The sequence below is a fragment of the Vidua chalybeata genome, chromosome Z (genome assembly GCF_026979565.1).
Source record: "Vidua chalybeata isolate OUT-0048 chromosome Z, bVidCha1 merged haplotype, whole genome shotgun sequence".
Taxonomy (NCBI): domain Eukaryota; kingdom Metazoa; phylum Chordata; class Aves; order Passeriformes; family Viduidae; genus Vidua; species Vidua chalybeata.
In genome coordinates this window covers 877098-893633 of record NC_071570.1, presented here as the reverse complement: position 1 = coordinate 893633, position 16536 = coordinate 877098, and the positions used below count along the sequence as shown (strand labels likewise).

At 56.0% G+C, this 16536-nt stretch overlaps 1 protein-coding gene across 1 annotated transcript in view; it reads left to right on the top strand.

The window, feature by feature from the left end:
• MAPK4 (mitogen-activated protein kinase 4) overlaps window positions 1-16536 on the top strand; it is a 40835-nt gene that overhangs the window by 15318 nt on the left and 8981 nt on the right. The window contains exons 2-3 of the mRNA XM_053932376.1: window positions 465-1189; window positions 15724-15868. Coding sequence (XP_053788351.1) covers window positions 644-1189; window positions 15724-15868 — 691 coding nt within the window. The 5' untranslated portion in view covers window positions 465-643. The remainder of the gene's footprint in view (window positions 1-464; window positions 1190-15723; window positions 15869-16536) is intronic.

The window sequence follows — 16536 nt, the reverse complement described above, 5'->3', positions numbered from 1 at the left end:
CTCTCCTCTCGTTTTGCCCTGCACAGCACCCGCGGGCGCTGGGCTCGGTGTGTGCCATGAGGAGGACGGGGTCTGCCCGTGATGAGGAGGGCAAAGCTGTGCTGACCGCGGGGGAGCCCGGCTGTGCCCGAGCGCGCCTCACTGGTGGGGAACCCTGCCACGGCTCTGGGAGGGCGGTGTGGGGCAGGGCAGCGCCGTGGGGCTGCCCCACAGCAGGCTGGCTGTCCTGGTGCTGAGACAGCAGGGACACGGGACTGTGCCACCAGCCCTGCCCTTCGGCACTGCCTCAGGACACCGCGGAAGGGAAGCGAGGCAGGGGCTGAAAAACGTAGCAGTGCTAATTTTTTAATCTCAAGAAAAAGAACCCTTCTGCTTTGATAGAGGTCTCTGGGCTGTGTTTCTCTATGCTGCTTGGAAAGTCCATTTAAAACATTTTATTTCTCTGCGTGTGTGTGTACCCTCAGATTTATTTTCACCCTGTGTCGTCTTGAAGCGACGGGCTCAGAGCGAGACCCCTCCCCAGGCACCTGTGAGTAATGATGAGGGGCTTGATTCCCAGCTGCGTTTCTGACCTGGAGGCCCTGGGACGCCCCCGGCTTTTCGAGTGACGCGGGCGGAGGAGCGGGAAGAGCCGGAGCGCGCGATGGCAGAGAAGTGCGACTGCATCGCCAGCATGTACGGCTACGACCTGGGCTGCCGCTTCGTCAACTTCCGCCCGCTGGGCTTCGGGGCCAACGGGCTGGTGCTGTCGGCCCTGGACAGCCGCAGCTGCCGCAAGGTGGCCGTGAAGAAGCTGACGCTGGGCGACGCGCGCAGCGTGAAGCACGCCTTCCGCGAGATCAAGATCATCCGCCGCCTGGACCACGAGAACATCGTCAAGGTCTACGAGGTGCTGGGCCCCAAGGGCGCCAACCTGCGCGGGGACTTCTTCAAGTTCAACATGGTGTACATCGTGCAGGAGTACATGGAGACGGACCTGGCGCGGCTGCTGGAGCAGGGCAAGCTGGCCGAGGAGCACGCCAAGCTCTTCATGTACCAGCTGCTGCGCGGGCTCAAGTACATCCACTCGGCCAACGTGCTGCACCGCGACCTCAAGCCCGCCAACATCTTCATCAGCACGGAGGACCTGGTGCTGAAGATCGGCGACTTCGGCCTGGCCAGGATCGTGGATCAGCACTACTCGCACAAGGTAGGCAGTGCCCGGCTGGCCAGCACGGGGGTCAGCCAGCGCCTGTGGGGTGATGTGGCTGGGCCGTGGTGGATCTTGCAGGGGAACTGGTCCCGGAGCCTCCTTGGGCAGCTGTGAGCCCTGCTGGGTGATCACGCTGCTCTGCCCCAAGCCATGACACGTGTCCAGGGAGTCACGGTTTTGGGTGGGAAGGGACCTTTAAAGCTCGTTCGGCCCAACCCCCCAGCAACGAGCAGGGACACTTCCCACTAGAAGGGGTTGCTCAGAGCCCTGTCCAGCCTGGCCTTCGATGGTTTCTGGGCACAGCCCGTGCACTCAGCTCTGCCAGAGTCCCCGGGGCTCTGCAAAGAGGGCACGGGAAGGGTTTGAGTGCCCTTCAGCTGCCTTGCATTGCTTTATCCCGTGTATATCAAACACACGCTCAGGTATTTTGTTCTGTCTCAGCAGTGGACCGTGGGGAGGCGTGTGTTTGCTTGCTTTACTCAAATGACTAAGCTCTGTGTTTCTTGCTCTGCTGCTGTTAAAAAGCACAAGCTGCTGGAAGCACATGGAGAGGGGACCTGGCATGTCCACACCCACTCTGCTGGGCTTTGTCCTCGCTTTGGTGCCAACCAGCTTCTTAAAAACGCGATTTTGTTTGAATTACATTCATTTAACGTGGGGGGAGAGGAGTGGGTCTTTGAGGCTCAGCCAAATCCTTTCATCTGAGGTCCGGATCCAAACGACACACGCAGTTCTTTGCTGCTTGGCACTCAGTGTATCGTGAAGTAGCAAAAACGTGAGTGACCGGGGCAGCCTGCAGTGTTGACAGCGGGCAGGCGGCGCGGGAGGCAGGGAGGGAGGGGTAATGGGTGACAAGGCTCTGTAACACACAGTCCCGATGCTAATGGATCCTGAACACAGCTGCAGATGTAAAGTGCAGGTTGCCTTCCAGGCTGGAGCTCTGGAGCAGTGGAGGAACGTGGCGGAGGCCCCACCAGCCCGTGGGCCCGCGCGTTCCTGGGAGAACGCGAAGCCACGGTGTGGTCTGCAGCCAGCTTCTGGTTAAAGTCACTGTTTGGCGATGTGAGATCAGATAGAATCTGTTTCCTAGAGCTGCATGCGTCCGTGGGCGAGGTTGGGGTCCCGCGTGGATCTGTTGTTGTTGTGCCTCTGCCGAGGTTTAAATGCACTTTGCGTTTATCAGTGGGTTCCTGCCCGTTGCTCTGGGAAGGGGAGGCAGCAGAGGATGGCAAAAAGACAATCTCATGATCCTGAGCTGATTTATTCTGGATATGAGTCTGGGCTGTGTGGAGAAACAGAGCCTGGGGAAAAGGAATGAGGTTGCAGGAAGCAAGCACAGGGTCCCTGTCACTCTGCCTGCCCTTTCTGTGCTCCCTTCCTCACTCATTATTTATGGCCCAGCTCAGGAAGAGTCTCCTGGCTTTTCAAAAGTGTGATTTATTTGTTTAAAGTCAGGTAACTCCCAGAGAAAACCCCTGCAAACAGGGCAGGCTACATGAACACCGAAAGTCTCTGATTTAAGGAGCATCGTGTTGTCAAGGACTGCGGGATCAGGGTAGGAGTCATCTGTTCGTGTCTGCTGCAGAATTATTGTTATTTCTGAGCAATTCTCTGTTGCCTCAATAACAGCCAGTGCAGTGGAAGGAGCTGTCAAGGGCTGCAGCTTCATGTTGGTGCTTAACTCTGGCAGATGCCACGGCACGAGCGTCTCCAATTCCTCACGGGGTGGGAGGCTGGAGCATCAGTGCAAAAAAGCCCATGTGAGTGTGCAGAGAGAGCTGGAGGCTGCTCGGGAGCAGAGCTGGAAGCAGCAGATAACGTCAGCTGTTGGTGATCCCTGGCAGGGCTGGGTTTGCCAGAGATGGGTTTGCCAGGGCTGGGTTTGCCACAGCTGGTGCCAGGGCCCACAGAGGCAGGGCTACAGCAGGATGGGGTGTGGGCCAGCCCTGCCTTTGATGTCCAGTGCTTCGGAGATGGCTCAGAGAAATCAATTCCTTTCCCTGTTTCCCTTTCAAGCTCCGCTCTCCTGCAAGGCTCACTCAGATTGATGAGCTCCATGCTCTGGCAGGAGGCAGCAGCAGGAGGCAGAGCAGTGGAGCATCCCGAGTCTGAGTCTGCGGGGCCTCCACCCTGGGGTCCCCCGATGCCTTAGGAATTTAGCTTTTATATTTTTCAAATACTGTACTGCTCTAGTGCGTTGCTCTAAACTCCATATAGAGTTTTAGGTGCTGGTTTCACATTTTGGGCAGGCAAAACAATCCCTCTAGGCCTGAGATCCAAGGACACCCTACAGCCTCAGGCCCTGAAAAGTACAAACAAAAGTGAACTGGGGGGAAGCAAACTGGGGGTGTGTGACTTCATTACCTGGAGCTGTAATTGGAGCGTTAAACCCTGATATGTAAATGGACCCAACTTAAAACCGTGTGAAAAACTCGTGACCATCGTCCACCTTGGGTGAGGCCTCTGGGAGGCTTTGACTGCCCAAGGTGTAGGTATTGAGGGCCTTTAATAAATGCCCACTTTATTCTCTTAATCATGTCCAGCCTCTGTTCCAGGCAGCCCCTCCAAGGCATGGGCCCGAGCAGAGCAGGGACGCTCACAGCCCGGCCCTGGTGCTGCCAGCCTGTGCTCGGGCAGAGGTGCTCATGAGCAGAAGAAATCCTGCACCCTTTGGGCAATTAACTACCCCAAAGACCCAGCAGATCCAAACCTCTGAAGGCAGCACAGAGCTGCGCCTCTGTCCTAATGGTTTCCTAATGGAGCCTTTGAGGCGAGGAAGGGTCGTCTTCAGCACGTGGATTTTTGTTCTCTTAGCATGTTTTGTGTCAGGAATACACTTACAGTAATGGCTGGGCTCTGCTAACACAAACGATTGCAGGTTGTGGTGTTATTTGTCTCAAAGGTCACATCTCTTCTGACCTGATGCTTCTCAAACCCCAAACCGTCCTGCTGAGTGTTAAAATGGCAGATACGAACCACGCTGGACTGTGGGCAGAATTTCAAACACAGCTTGGAATACACATACCATCCTTGCCTGGCAAGGTGTCTTGTTTATGTGACTTTCCTCAGCCAAACACTGAACTGGGATAACGTGGTGGGAAGGGGAGATCTTCCCAATCCTGGGGGATGCTGAACTGGGATAAAGTTGTGGGAAGGGGAGATCTCCCCAGCCCTGGGGGATGCTGAACTGGGATAACGTGGTGGGAAGGGGAGATCTCCCCAATCCTGGGGGATGCTGAACTGGGATAACGTGGTGGGAAGGGGAGATCTCCCCAATCCTGGGGGATGCTGAACTGGGATAACGTGGTGGGAAGGGGAGAGCTCCCCAATCCTGGGGGATGCTGAACTGGGATAACGTGGTGGGAAGGGGAGATCTCCCCAATCCTGGGGGATGCTGAACTGGGATAATGTGGTGGGAAGGGGAGATCTCCCCAATCCTGGGGGATGCTGAACTGGGATAACGTGGTGGGAAGGGGAGATCTCCCCAATCCTGGGGGATGCTGAACTGGGATAACGTGGTGGGAAGGGGAGATCTCCCCAATCCTGGGGGATGCTGAACTGGGATAACGTGGTGGGAAGGGGAGATCTCCCCAATCCTGGGGGATGCTGAACTGGGATAACGTGGTGGGAAGGGGAGAGCTCCCCAGGCCTGGGGGATGCTGAACTGGGATAACGTGGTGGGAAGGGGAGAGCTCCCCAGGCCTGGGGGATGCTGAACTGGGATAACGTGGTGGGAAGGGGAGAGCTCCCCAGGCCTGGGGGATGCTGAACTGGGATAACGTGGTGGGAAGGGGAGAGCTCCCCAGCCCTGGGGATGCCCTGAGGCACAGCGAGGAGCTGGCCTCCCCAGCTGCGAAGCAGAGCAGCCTTGGCTCTGTCTCTCCCACTGTCTGGCTGGTTTTGCTGCTCAGGTACCTTTCTCCATGTGGTAAGGGCAGCACGGGGACATCTCTTTGTCTGAAACTTCTCCACGGCGAACAAAAGGGATTTCCAGCTGCCAAGGTCGCATCCGGATCTCGGACTGCACCTTCCCAGCCTGCTCAGGTCTGACAAGTTTAGCCCTGCCTCAGACAGGTGAGGCTCTAAGCTCAGGTACTTGCAGGCATCTCTTTAGGGCACAGAGTAGCAGGTGTAGCAGGAGAGAACCCTCAGGAGCTGATCCTCTTCAGCCATGTCTCTCTCTCATCCTGTCTCTTCCCCAAAGCTCTCACCACCCAGCTGTGCAGGCTCCTCTCTTTTCCACCACACTGCTCTTTATCCCTGGGAGTTTGTCCCTCTGGAACATCTCCGCGTTTTTGCCTTTCTCCTTGGCCGCTGCTGCTTGTGGTTTGAACACTTGGCCCTGCACCTCAGTGCGCAAATGGTGAGCGAAGCGGGGTTGGAGATGAAGAAAGGAGCATTCCCAGCCTCCACGCGGTCCTTACCCTTGTGCAGGACAGGCAAAACTGGGCATTTCCTGCTCACAGCCCTCCATCCCCTTGGGGAATGCATTCATCCCACCTTCGCCACCAGAGTCCTCTGCCATGCTCCCAGTCTGCAGCTGTGTGGCCCTGCCTGCCCCACGGACTTGTCCCTGCCTGTGTGAATGCAAAGGCTCTGGGCCTGCTGCCCATCTCCTATCCATCCATCCATCCATCATCCATCATCCATCCATCCATCCATCCATCCATCCATCCATCCATCCATCATCCATCCATCCATCCATCATCCATCCATCCATCATCCATCCATCCATCCATCATCCATCCATCCATCCATCCATCCATCCATCATCCATCCATCCATCCATCCATCCATCCATCCATCCATCCATCATCCATCCATCATCCATCATCATCCATCCATCCATCCATCCATCCATCCATCCATCCATCCATCATCCATCCATCCATCCATCATCCATCCATCCATCCATCATCCATCCATCCATCCATCCATCATCCATCCATCCATCCATCCATCCATCCATCATCCATCCATCCATCCATCATCCATCCATCCATCCATCATCCATCCATCCATCCATCCATCCATCCATCATCCATCCATCCATCCATCCATCCATCCATCATCCATCCATCCATCCATCATCCATCCATCCATCATCCATCCATCCATCCATCATCCATCCATCCATCCATCCATCCATCCATCCATCCATCATCCATCCATCCATCCATCCATCCATCCATCCATCCATCATCCATCCATCCATCCATCATCCATCCATCCATCCATCCATCCATCATCCATCCATCCATCCATCATCCATCCATCCATCATCCATCCATCCATCATCCATCCATCCATCCATCCATCCATCCATCCATCCATCCATCATCCATCCATCATCCATCCATCATCCATCCATCCATCCATCCATCCATCCATCCATCCATCCATCATCCATCCATCATCCATCCATCATCCATCCATCCATCCATCCATCATCCATCCATCCATCATCCATCCATCCATCATCCATCCATCCATCCATCCATCCATCCATCCATCCATCCATCCATCCATCATCCATCCATCCATCCATCATCCATCCATCCATCCATCCATCATCCATCCATCCATCCATCATCCATCCATCCATCCATCATCCATCCATCCATCCATCCATCCATCCATCCATCCATCATCCATCCATCTATCCATCATCCATCCATCCATCCCTCATCCATCCATCCATCCATCATCCATCCATCATCCATCCATCCATCCATCCATCCGTCCATCCATCATCCATCATCCATCATCCATCCATCCATCCATCATCCATCCATCCATCCTCATCCATCCATCCATCCATCCATCATCCATCCATCATCCATCCATCCATCCATCCGTCCATCCATCATCCATCATCCATCCATCCATCCATCCATCCATCCATCATCCATCATCCATCCATCCATCCATCCATCCATCCATCCATCCATCCCTCATCCATCCATCCATCCATCCATCCATCCATCCATCCATCCATCATCCATCATCCATCATCCATCCATCCATCCATCATCCATCCATCCATCCATCATCCATCCATCCATCCATCCATCCATCATCCATCATCCATCATCCATCCATCCATCCATCATCCATCCATCCATCCATCATCCATCCATCATCCATCCATCCATCCCTCATCCATCCATCCATCCATCATCCATCATCCATCCATCCATCCATCCATCCGTCCATCCATCATCCATCCATCCATCCATCATCCATCATCCATCCATCCATCCATCCATCCATCCATCCGTCCATCCATCATCCATCCATCCATCATCCATCATCCATCATCCATCCATCCATCCCTCATCCATCCATCCATCCATCATCCATCCATCCATCATCCATCCATCCATCATCCATCCCTCATCCATCCATCCATCCATCCGTCCATCCATCATCCATCCATCCATCCATCCATCATCCATCATCCATCCATCCATCCATCCATCCATCCATCATCCATCCCTCATCCATCCATCCATCATCCATCCATCATCCATCCATCCATCCATCCATCCATCCATCATCCATCATCCATCCATCCATCCCTCATCCATCCATCCATCCATCCATCATCCATCCATCCATCCCTCATCCATCCATCATCCATCATCCATCCATCCATCATCCATCCATCATCCATCCATCCATCCATCCATCCATCCATCATCCATCCCTCATCCATCCATCCATCATCCATCCATCATCCATCCATCCATCCATCCATCCATCCATCATCCATCATCCATCCATCCATCCCTCATCCATCCATCCATCCATCCATCATCCATCCATCCATCCCTCATCCATCCATCATCCATCATCCATCCATCATCCATCCATCCATCATCCATCCATCATCCATCCATCCATCCATCCGTCCATCCATCATCCATCCATCCATCCATCCATCATCCATCATCCATCCATCCATCCATCCATCCATCCCTCATCCATCCATCCATCATCCATCCATCCATCCATCCATCATCCATCATCCATCCCTCATCCATCCATCCATCATCCATCCATCATCCATCCATCCATCCATCATCCATCCATCATCCATCATCCATCCATCATCCATCCATCCATCCATCCATCCATCCATCCGTCCATCCATCATCCATCCATCATCCATCCATCATCCATCCATCATCCATCCATCCATCCATCCATCCATCCATCCATCATCCATCCATCCATCCATCCATCCATCCATCATCCATCCATCCATCATCCATCCATCCATCCATCCATCATCCATCCATCCATCCATCCATCCATCATCCATCCATCCATCATCCATCCATCCATCCATCCATCATCCATCCATCCATCCATCCATCCATCCATCCATCCATCATCCATCCATCATCCATCCATCCATCATCCATCATCCATCCATCCATCCATCCATCCATCCATCCATCCATCCATCATCCATCCATCCATCCATCCATCCATCATCCATCCATCCATCATCCATCATCCATCCATCATCCATCCATCCATCCATCATCCATCCATCCATCCATCCCTCCATCCCTCCATCCCTCCATCCCTCCATCCATCCCCACTCTTCCTGCCCTGACAGATGCCCTTGTCTCCACACGGGCGTTCGGATCCCCCCGTGCCAGCTCTGTGAGGGAGGCGCTGTGGACGGGAGCTGCTCTCCTCCCTGAGCCCCCTCAGCTCGTGGGGGGAGCAGGCAGACAGCGAAGTCACGCGTTAAATATTGCCATCAACACCCGTGGATGTGTGGGCTTTAAAACGACAAACGTTTTGCAGGGCAGACTCACCCCCAGCTTGCATCCCGTGTGGTGAGCTGGACCCCCCAGCACTGGGCAGAGGTGGGGAGGTCCTGTCTGGGAAGGACAGGAGATTTCTGCTGATGGGGACACAGAGACTCGCTGAACGTCTTCCCTGGGTGACACGGCCATGAACTAAAGCAATCCTTACCCTCCCTGCCTTGTGCAAGATAGATTGTCCCTTCTGACTGCTCCTGGGGACATCGGCACGGCGCTCCCAGAGCACCTGCTCTCCCTTTGCCTGTTGGCAGCATTCATTGCACAATTCATTGGCAGGAATTCCACGCCGTGGAGGTGTGCCAGCCCTTTTAGGGGAGTTATTGTGGTAAATACTTCACTGACCATCTTCAATGCTTTGAAGTCCTCCTTTAGTTTTATACTTGCCGTTCAGCGCGAAGAGCATAATCACTTCCAGTCCATCCAGAATTTTCTCCAATCACTTCCACTCCAGTGAAATAAGAGAATTCCCAGCTGGGCGGTGGTGAGGAGGAGTTCAGAGGAGGTGAGGGTGAGGGGCTGTGTGCTCCTGCGGACAGGACCACCCTCCGTGTCCAGCCCACGGCAGCCACCCGTGCTCCCTGCTGTGACCCCGGCTCGTTTGTTCCCCTGCCCTGTCCTCCAACGCGGCCCGTAATCGTGCGTGCTGCTGAAATGTGCGCCCTCTGCCCTCCCCAAACCCTCCCAAACCTGAGCCTGTCACGCTGCTGGGGCCACGCACAACAGCCATGCTGCTGTCCTCCTGTGGAACAGCGTTCCCGCAAACCCGGCGTCTCCCACGGCCCCTCCTAGAACTGCCCGGCCTGCATTTTATAAACGAGGTTAAAATCCCCGCTGTGAAGAGGCAGAAGCTGCTCCAGGATTATTCCAAAAGCTTGGGCTTGTTGCTATTTTGAGCCCCCCCATCTGCACCAGGAGCTGATCCGGCTCCCACGGGCGCAGCGGCAGAAATCCCAACCGTCTTTGTGGCTGGAGGCACGGATACGCAGGCTGCGCTTGGATCCTGATGGATCTCCAGTTTGAGAGCACCTGGTCTGCACCTCTGCGGCTTTTTGGCTGCAGGAAGGTGGATTCTGGTGTGGAACGCACCTGGGAGAAGGCTTGGGCTGTGGCGTGGGTTTGCAGTAGGTGGGATCCTGAACTCCATGGCCCCTGGAGGAGGATCCCTCCGGCTCCAGGGAGGAGCCCCGGCGTTGGATGGTGGTGGTTTTGGAGCACCAGGAGCTCTGTGCTCCCCGTGTGCTGCCGCGGTGTGCCAGACTCCCTCAGCGCCCGTGGAAGGCAAGGCTCAGTGCGCTGTCACCAGGGCGACACCGGGATGCAGCAGCGCCTGCCCTGAATCGTTTCTCCTTCTGGTGTTTGCAAGCAAAACGCAAAATATGTGTTGTGTAAAGAATTTGAAAAAACATCCATTTCTCTTTGCTTTCCGGTTCCCTTGCTGCGCTGTTTGATCCACCTTGATGCTTATCCTACCTGTAGCGAATTCATCACCTTTATAGATAGCCTGAGCTGTTGCCACACATGCAGGAGGACAAGAGGAGAAGCAGGAAAATGACACTTGAAAATTGCCAGGAAAAAAAAATATATATAGCATGGAAGGGCTTAGACTTGAAACTGCTTCTATTTTTCTATTAACTCCATTATGTTGTTTTTTAAAGAGACTCTTCAGTGCAGAAAGGGCTCTGCTGAATCCACAGAATATTGTCACGAAGAGGTTATGTTCCATCTCAATTAGAACTAATTAATATGCTTCAGCTCTTGGTCTTGCTGTCTGGCTGAATCTACATAAACGGTGAAATCCTTGTGCTGGAGCCCTGCCTTGCTGAGCTGATGGCCAGAAGTGCCTGGGCTCCCCAGCCTGGCACCACAGGTCGGGGCTGAGCCCACGCCCAGCCCAGGTGCAGGTGGGTCCTGGTGCCGTGGCAGTGACCTCATGATCCTGGATCCCAAAGCTGTGGTGGCATTTCTCCCAAAGCTGCGGTGGCATTTCTCCCAAAGCTGCGGTGACATTCCTCCCGAAGCTGCGGTGGCATTTCCCCCTAGAACCTGTTAATCCACGGGACTGCAGCTACATCCTGCAGGCGGTAGGACAGGAGCTCGGGTATTCCCTAAAAGCAGGGATCTATCCCACGTTTGTTAGCAGGGGGAAGGTGTCGGGGCTGTGTCAGCTGCTCGAGGCTGGGATGCTGTGCTGCCCACGGGAGGACCTCGAGCCAGGTCAGAAAAGTCTCGATTTCCAGACCTCCAATCGCTCCTCCCTGTGTTCTCGCCCGAGGAAGGGCAGGGATAACGCAGAGCCCGGTGTGGAATGTCCGGGAGGCAATGGTGGGCTCCACGAGGTGGGGTCCGGCTCCAAGGACCACGAGTGGGGGGGGACGGAGAGCAGCTGCAGGTTCCTCCTCTCTGTGGGTCCTTCCTGGGCGTGCTGGGGGCGATCCAGGGTTTTCCAGCAGATGGAAAGCGGGGAGATGGCTTCCAGTCAGACCCGGGGTGAGGGGCAGCAGGAGAGGAGAGCACGGTGAGAATTAACCACCGCCAGGAGCCTCACGTGGCAGCAGGAAGGTCGAAGATGTGTGCATTTGGCGAGGTTTTTGCAGGGAATTTTCTCCAGGACATGAGGGGAGGAAAATGTTTGGCTTGTTGTGACTTCCAGATATTTGCAGTATATTGCTCGTGCATCTTGCATGGTGCAGACATCCCCAAGAACTCAGATCCTTCTTGCTGTCAGAGAGGAGAAACACATGAGCAGTGTTAAATCCCTGAGGAGGGTGGCGCTCCTTCCCTGGGAGAGGGAAGAAATGGCTCCAACCAGGAATTGCCCTGGATTACTACCCTCAGAGTTTATTTTCCTGGGATTCTCCAATAAATTCCAGCATCTCTGTTGTGGGGAATAATTGCACTAGCTGAGAAGCGGTGGTTTGATCAGATAATGCCTGGGGGCTTTCGTGCTGGTTCTGATTGAGCAGCATTAGCAAAAATATAACAGCTTTAAAGGAAACTTCTTAGCTAATCAGTCTCCATTACAACTTACCATGAGAAGGCCAAAATTAAAATGCTCTTTTAAAAGCAAGCCCTTTATGATTAAAAGCTTGATGACTCGCACATTTGGGAATTGGCACAAAAACCTGCACTGGGGGAAGAGGAGTGTGATCAGCCTCGTGGTGTTTGTGGTGGTGCACTGCTCTCATGTTTAGGTGGAGAGGTGCATCCTACAGTAGCCCAGGAAATGCTCTACAGCACAACTCCAGGTGTAGTGCAGCTGGAAACAGTTTGTGGAACGAAATCAGTAGGGATGGAGCTTTCAAACAAGCTTTTATGTGAACTGTGTTCATGCCGTCATTGCATTTTTACGTCCTCCAAATGCTTTGTGGCATTTAAATGCAGTTCAGCTTTATAATTTAATTTTATTTTGCTGCTCCTGCTGCATTTCAATCTACCTCCTTCTGCTAATGTGTTGTATTTAATATAGAAAGGGCTGCTTATGAATATTCCAATGTTATCCCGATGCAATAACGATCCATGCCCAACCCCAGGGTGGCAGTGAGGGGTCCCTGGCGGTGCCAGGGTTATTCCCAGGCTGCTGGGACACATCCCTGGCTCCAGCAGGGCTTGGCTCTGGTGACAATCTCCTGGGTGGGCTCAGGAGCAGGAGGGCCCTGCTTCAGAGAGGTGGTGGCCTTTGTCCCACAGATGCTGCTGAGAGCTTCTCCTGGGGAACCAGGTCAAGCATCCCAAACGCCATCCTCACCACCAGCACAGTGGGGCTGAGGAGCTGCCCCACACCATCCTCAGTGCCAGCACAGTGGGGCTGTGTGTGAGGAGCTGCCCCACACCATCCTCACCACCAGCACAGTGGGGCTGTGTGTGAGGAGCTGCCCCACACCATCCTCACCACCAGCACAGTGGGGCTGTGTGTGAGGAGCTGCCCCACACCATCCTCACCACCAGCACAGTGGGGCTGTGTGTGAGGAGCTGCCCCACACCATCCTCAGTGCCAGCACAGTGGGGCTGAGGAGCTGCCCCACACCATCCTCACCACCAGCACAGTGGGGCTGTGTGTGAGGAGCTGCCCCACACCATCCTCACCACCAGCACAGTGGGGCTGTGTGTGAGGAGCTGCCCCACACCATCCTCACCACCAGCACAGTGGGGCTGGGGCTGAGGAGCCGCCCCACATCATCCTCACCACCAGCACAGTGGGGCTGTGTGTGAGGAGCTGCCCCACACCATCCTCACCACCAGCACAGTGGGGCTGGGGCTGAGGAGCCGCCCCACATCATCCTCACCACCAGCACAGTGGGGCTGTGTGTGAGGAGCTGCCCCACACCATCCTCACCACCAGCACAGAGGGGCTGTGTGTGAGGAGCTGCCCCACACCATCCTCACCACCAGCACAGTGGGGCTGAGGAGCTGCCCCACACCATCCTCAGTGCCAGCACAGTGGGGCTGGGGGTGAGGAGCTGCCCCACACCATCCTCACCACCAGCACAGAGGGGCTGTGTGTGAGGAGCTGCCCCACACCATCCTCACCACCAGCACAGTGGGGCTGGGGCTGAGGAGCTGCCCCACACCATCCTCACCACCAGCACAGTGGGGCTGTGTGTGAGGAGCTGCCCCACACCATCCTCACCACCAGCACAGTGGGGCTGTGTGTGAGGAGCTGCCCCTCGCCGTGCCAGAGCCGCAGCAGCCCTGACAAGGGAGGGAGGTGATTTGTCAGGCAGGGCTCAGGCTCAGTGCAGGAAGAACAGGGTTTCCCATCCCTGCATCAGCTAGGTGCTCCGCAGAAGGGCTTTCCTGCTTTTCCCATGGCATCTTGTTGTAGGAGTCTTGGCTGAGAGCCCTTGGCAGTTCTGCTCCCCATGCAGACGGCCCCTGATACAAGAGGCTTTCCTTCCACGCTGCGCTGCCCATCCGCCCTGACCCTTTTGATTTTCTGGACAATGTCTCACGTGGAGGGGGATTGGGATTTGTAGGATACATCCAAGTCCTCCAGAGGTGACCTGGAATGACTCGGGCAGGTGTGATCCGCAGCTCTGTGCTGCCGGAGCCATCTGTCCTTTGCAGGTGGTGCTGCAACACCATGGTGACAAACAGCGAGTGCCCTGCCTGGTGGAGCCCTGAGGTGCCCCTGTCCCCACCCTGGTGCACCCCAGCTCCCTGCTTGCCGCGGGGCAGGCAGCCCCAGCCGGCCACGGCAGCAGCACAGCCTTGGGGGCAGGATTCCCTGCGGTGGGGCCGCAGACAGGAGTGACCGGGGACGGCTGGAGGAGCTCTGCTGCCCGTTCCTGTCCTGAGCCCTCTCTGCTCAGCCTGAAGGAGCTCTGCTGCCCGTTCCTGTCCTGAGCCCTCTCTGCTCAGCCTGGAGGAGCTCTGCTGCCCGTTCCTGTCCTGAGCCCTCTCTGCTCAGCCTGGAGGAGCTCTGCTGCCCGTTCCTGTCCTGAGCCCTCTCTGCTCAGGCTGGAGGAGCTCTGCTGCCCGCTCCTGTCCTGAGCCCTCTCTGCTCGGGCTGGAGGAGCTCTGCTGCCCGCTCCTGTCCTGAGCCCTCTCTGCTCGGGCTGGAGGAGCTCTGCTGCCCGTTCCTGTCCTGAGCCCTCTCTGCTCGGGCTGGAGGAGCTCTGCTGCCCATTCCTGTCCTGAGCCCTCTCTGCTCGGGCTGGAGGAGCTCTGCTGCCCGTTCCTGTCCTGAGCCCTCTCTGCTCGGGCTGGAGGAGCTCTGCTGCCTGCTCCTGTCCTGAGCCCTCTCTGCTCGGGCTGGAGGAGCTCTGCTGCCCATTCCTGTCCTGAGCCCTCTCTGCTCAGCCTGGAGGAGCTCTGCTGCCCGTTCCCGTCCTGAGCCCTCTCTGCTCAGGCTGGAGGAGCTCTGCTGCCCGTTCCCGTCCTGAGCCCTCTCTGCTCAGCCTGGAGGAGCTCTGCTGCCCGCTCCTGTCCTGAGCCCTCTCTGCTCGGGCTGGAGGAGCTCTGCTGCCCTCTCCCCCTCCTGAGCCCTCCCTACTCAGCCTGGAGGAGCTCTGCTGCCCGTTCCTGTCCTGAGCCCTCTCTGCTCGGGCTGGAGGAGCTCTGCTGCCCGTTCCTGTCCTGAGCCCTCTCTGCTCGGGCTGGAGGAGCTCTGCTGCCCGCTCCTGTCCTGAGCCCTCTCTGCTCAGCCTGGAGGAGCTCTGCTGCCCGTTCCTGTCCTGAGCCCTCTCTGCTCGGGCTGGAGGAGCTCTGCTGCCCGTTCCTGTCCTGAGCCCTCTCTGCTCGGGCTGGAGGAGCTCTGCTGCCTGCTCCTGTCCTGAGCCCTCTCTGCTCGGGCTGGAGGAGCTCTGCTGCCCATTCCTGTCCTGAGCCCTCTCTGCTCAGCCTGGAGGAGCTCTGCTGCCCGTTCCTGTCCTGAGCCCTCCCTGCTCAGCCTGGAGGAGCTCTGCTGCCCGTTCCTGTCCTGAGCCCTCCCTGCTCGGGCTGGAGGAGCTCTGCTGCCCGTTCCTGTCCTGAGCCCTCCCTGCTCAGCCTGGAGGAGCTCTGCTGCCTGCTCCTGTCCTGAGCCCTCTCTGCTCGGGCTGGAGGAGCTCTGCTGCCCTCTCCCCCTCCTGAGCCCTCCCTGCTCAGCCTGGAGGAGCTCTGCTGCCCGTTCCTGTCCTGAGCCCTGTCTGCTCAGCCTGGAGGAGCTCTGCTGCCCGCTCCTGTCCTGATCCCTGTCTGCTGTTCCAGGGTTACCTGTCCGAAGGCTTGGTGACGAAGTGGTACCGCTCGCCCCGCCTCCTCCTGTCGCCCAACAACTACACCAAAGCCATCGACATGTGGGCAGCTGGCTGCATCCTGGCTGAGATGCTGACCGGGAGGATGCTCTTCGCTGGTAGGTTTCTGTCTCCCTTTGATTCACTTTTTTTCCTTCCTCCTTCCTTGCTACCCAATTCCGAGGCTTCCTATCCCAGCAGAGGGAATTCCCCTGTGTGAGGAGAGGAGGCGCTGGTGCCCTATTTCAGGAGGTTTGTACTCTATGCCGTGGATTTGGATCGTGATTGGTGTCTCCAAGCTATTTCTTTCCTTTGAGGGAAGACGTTTGAATGCCATGTAACTTTTGGGATTTACCTGTAAGCACGGATTGCAGCTGTAGAGGTGAAGTGCAAGAAAAGAAGACAACAAAAGCACGGCAAGGAGTTACCAATGCAGCATTTGAAGCTCAGCTCTGACGTTATTGAGTAGAAAATATCTATTTAATAGAGTCCCAAAAATGCTGTGTCGGGAGCAAAGCTGTGCTTCCCAGGCTGGGACACGGAGCCATTCAATGAGGGATGCAGCAGCTGCAGGAGCTGCTCCCTGTCCGGCCCGAGGGCTGCAGCAGAGCTCCTCCCGGGCTGTCCTCCGTGCCTGCCAGTGCTCTGAACGACAGGGTTTAACGCGTTTTGCGAGCAGCTGTTTGCAGAGTTGTGTAAATAAATAATCAGACCCGTTAATAATGGAGGAGGACGTTTCCTTCACAGATATCTCAGCGCACCGCTGAGCTCCACAGACCTGGCGACA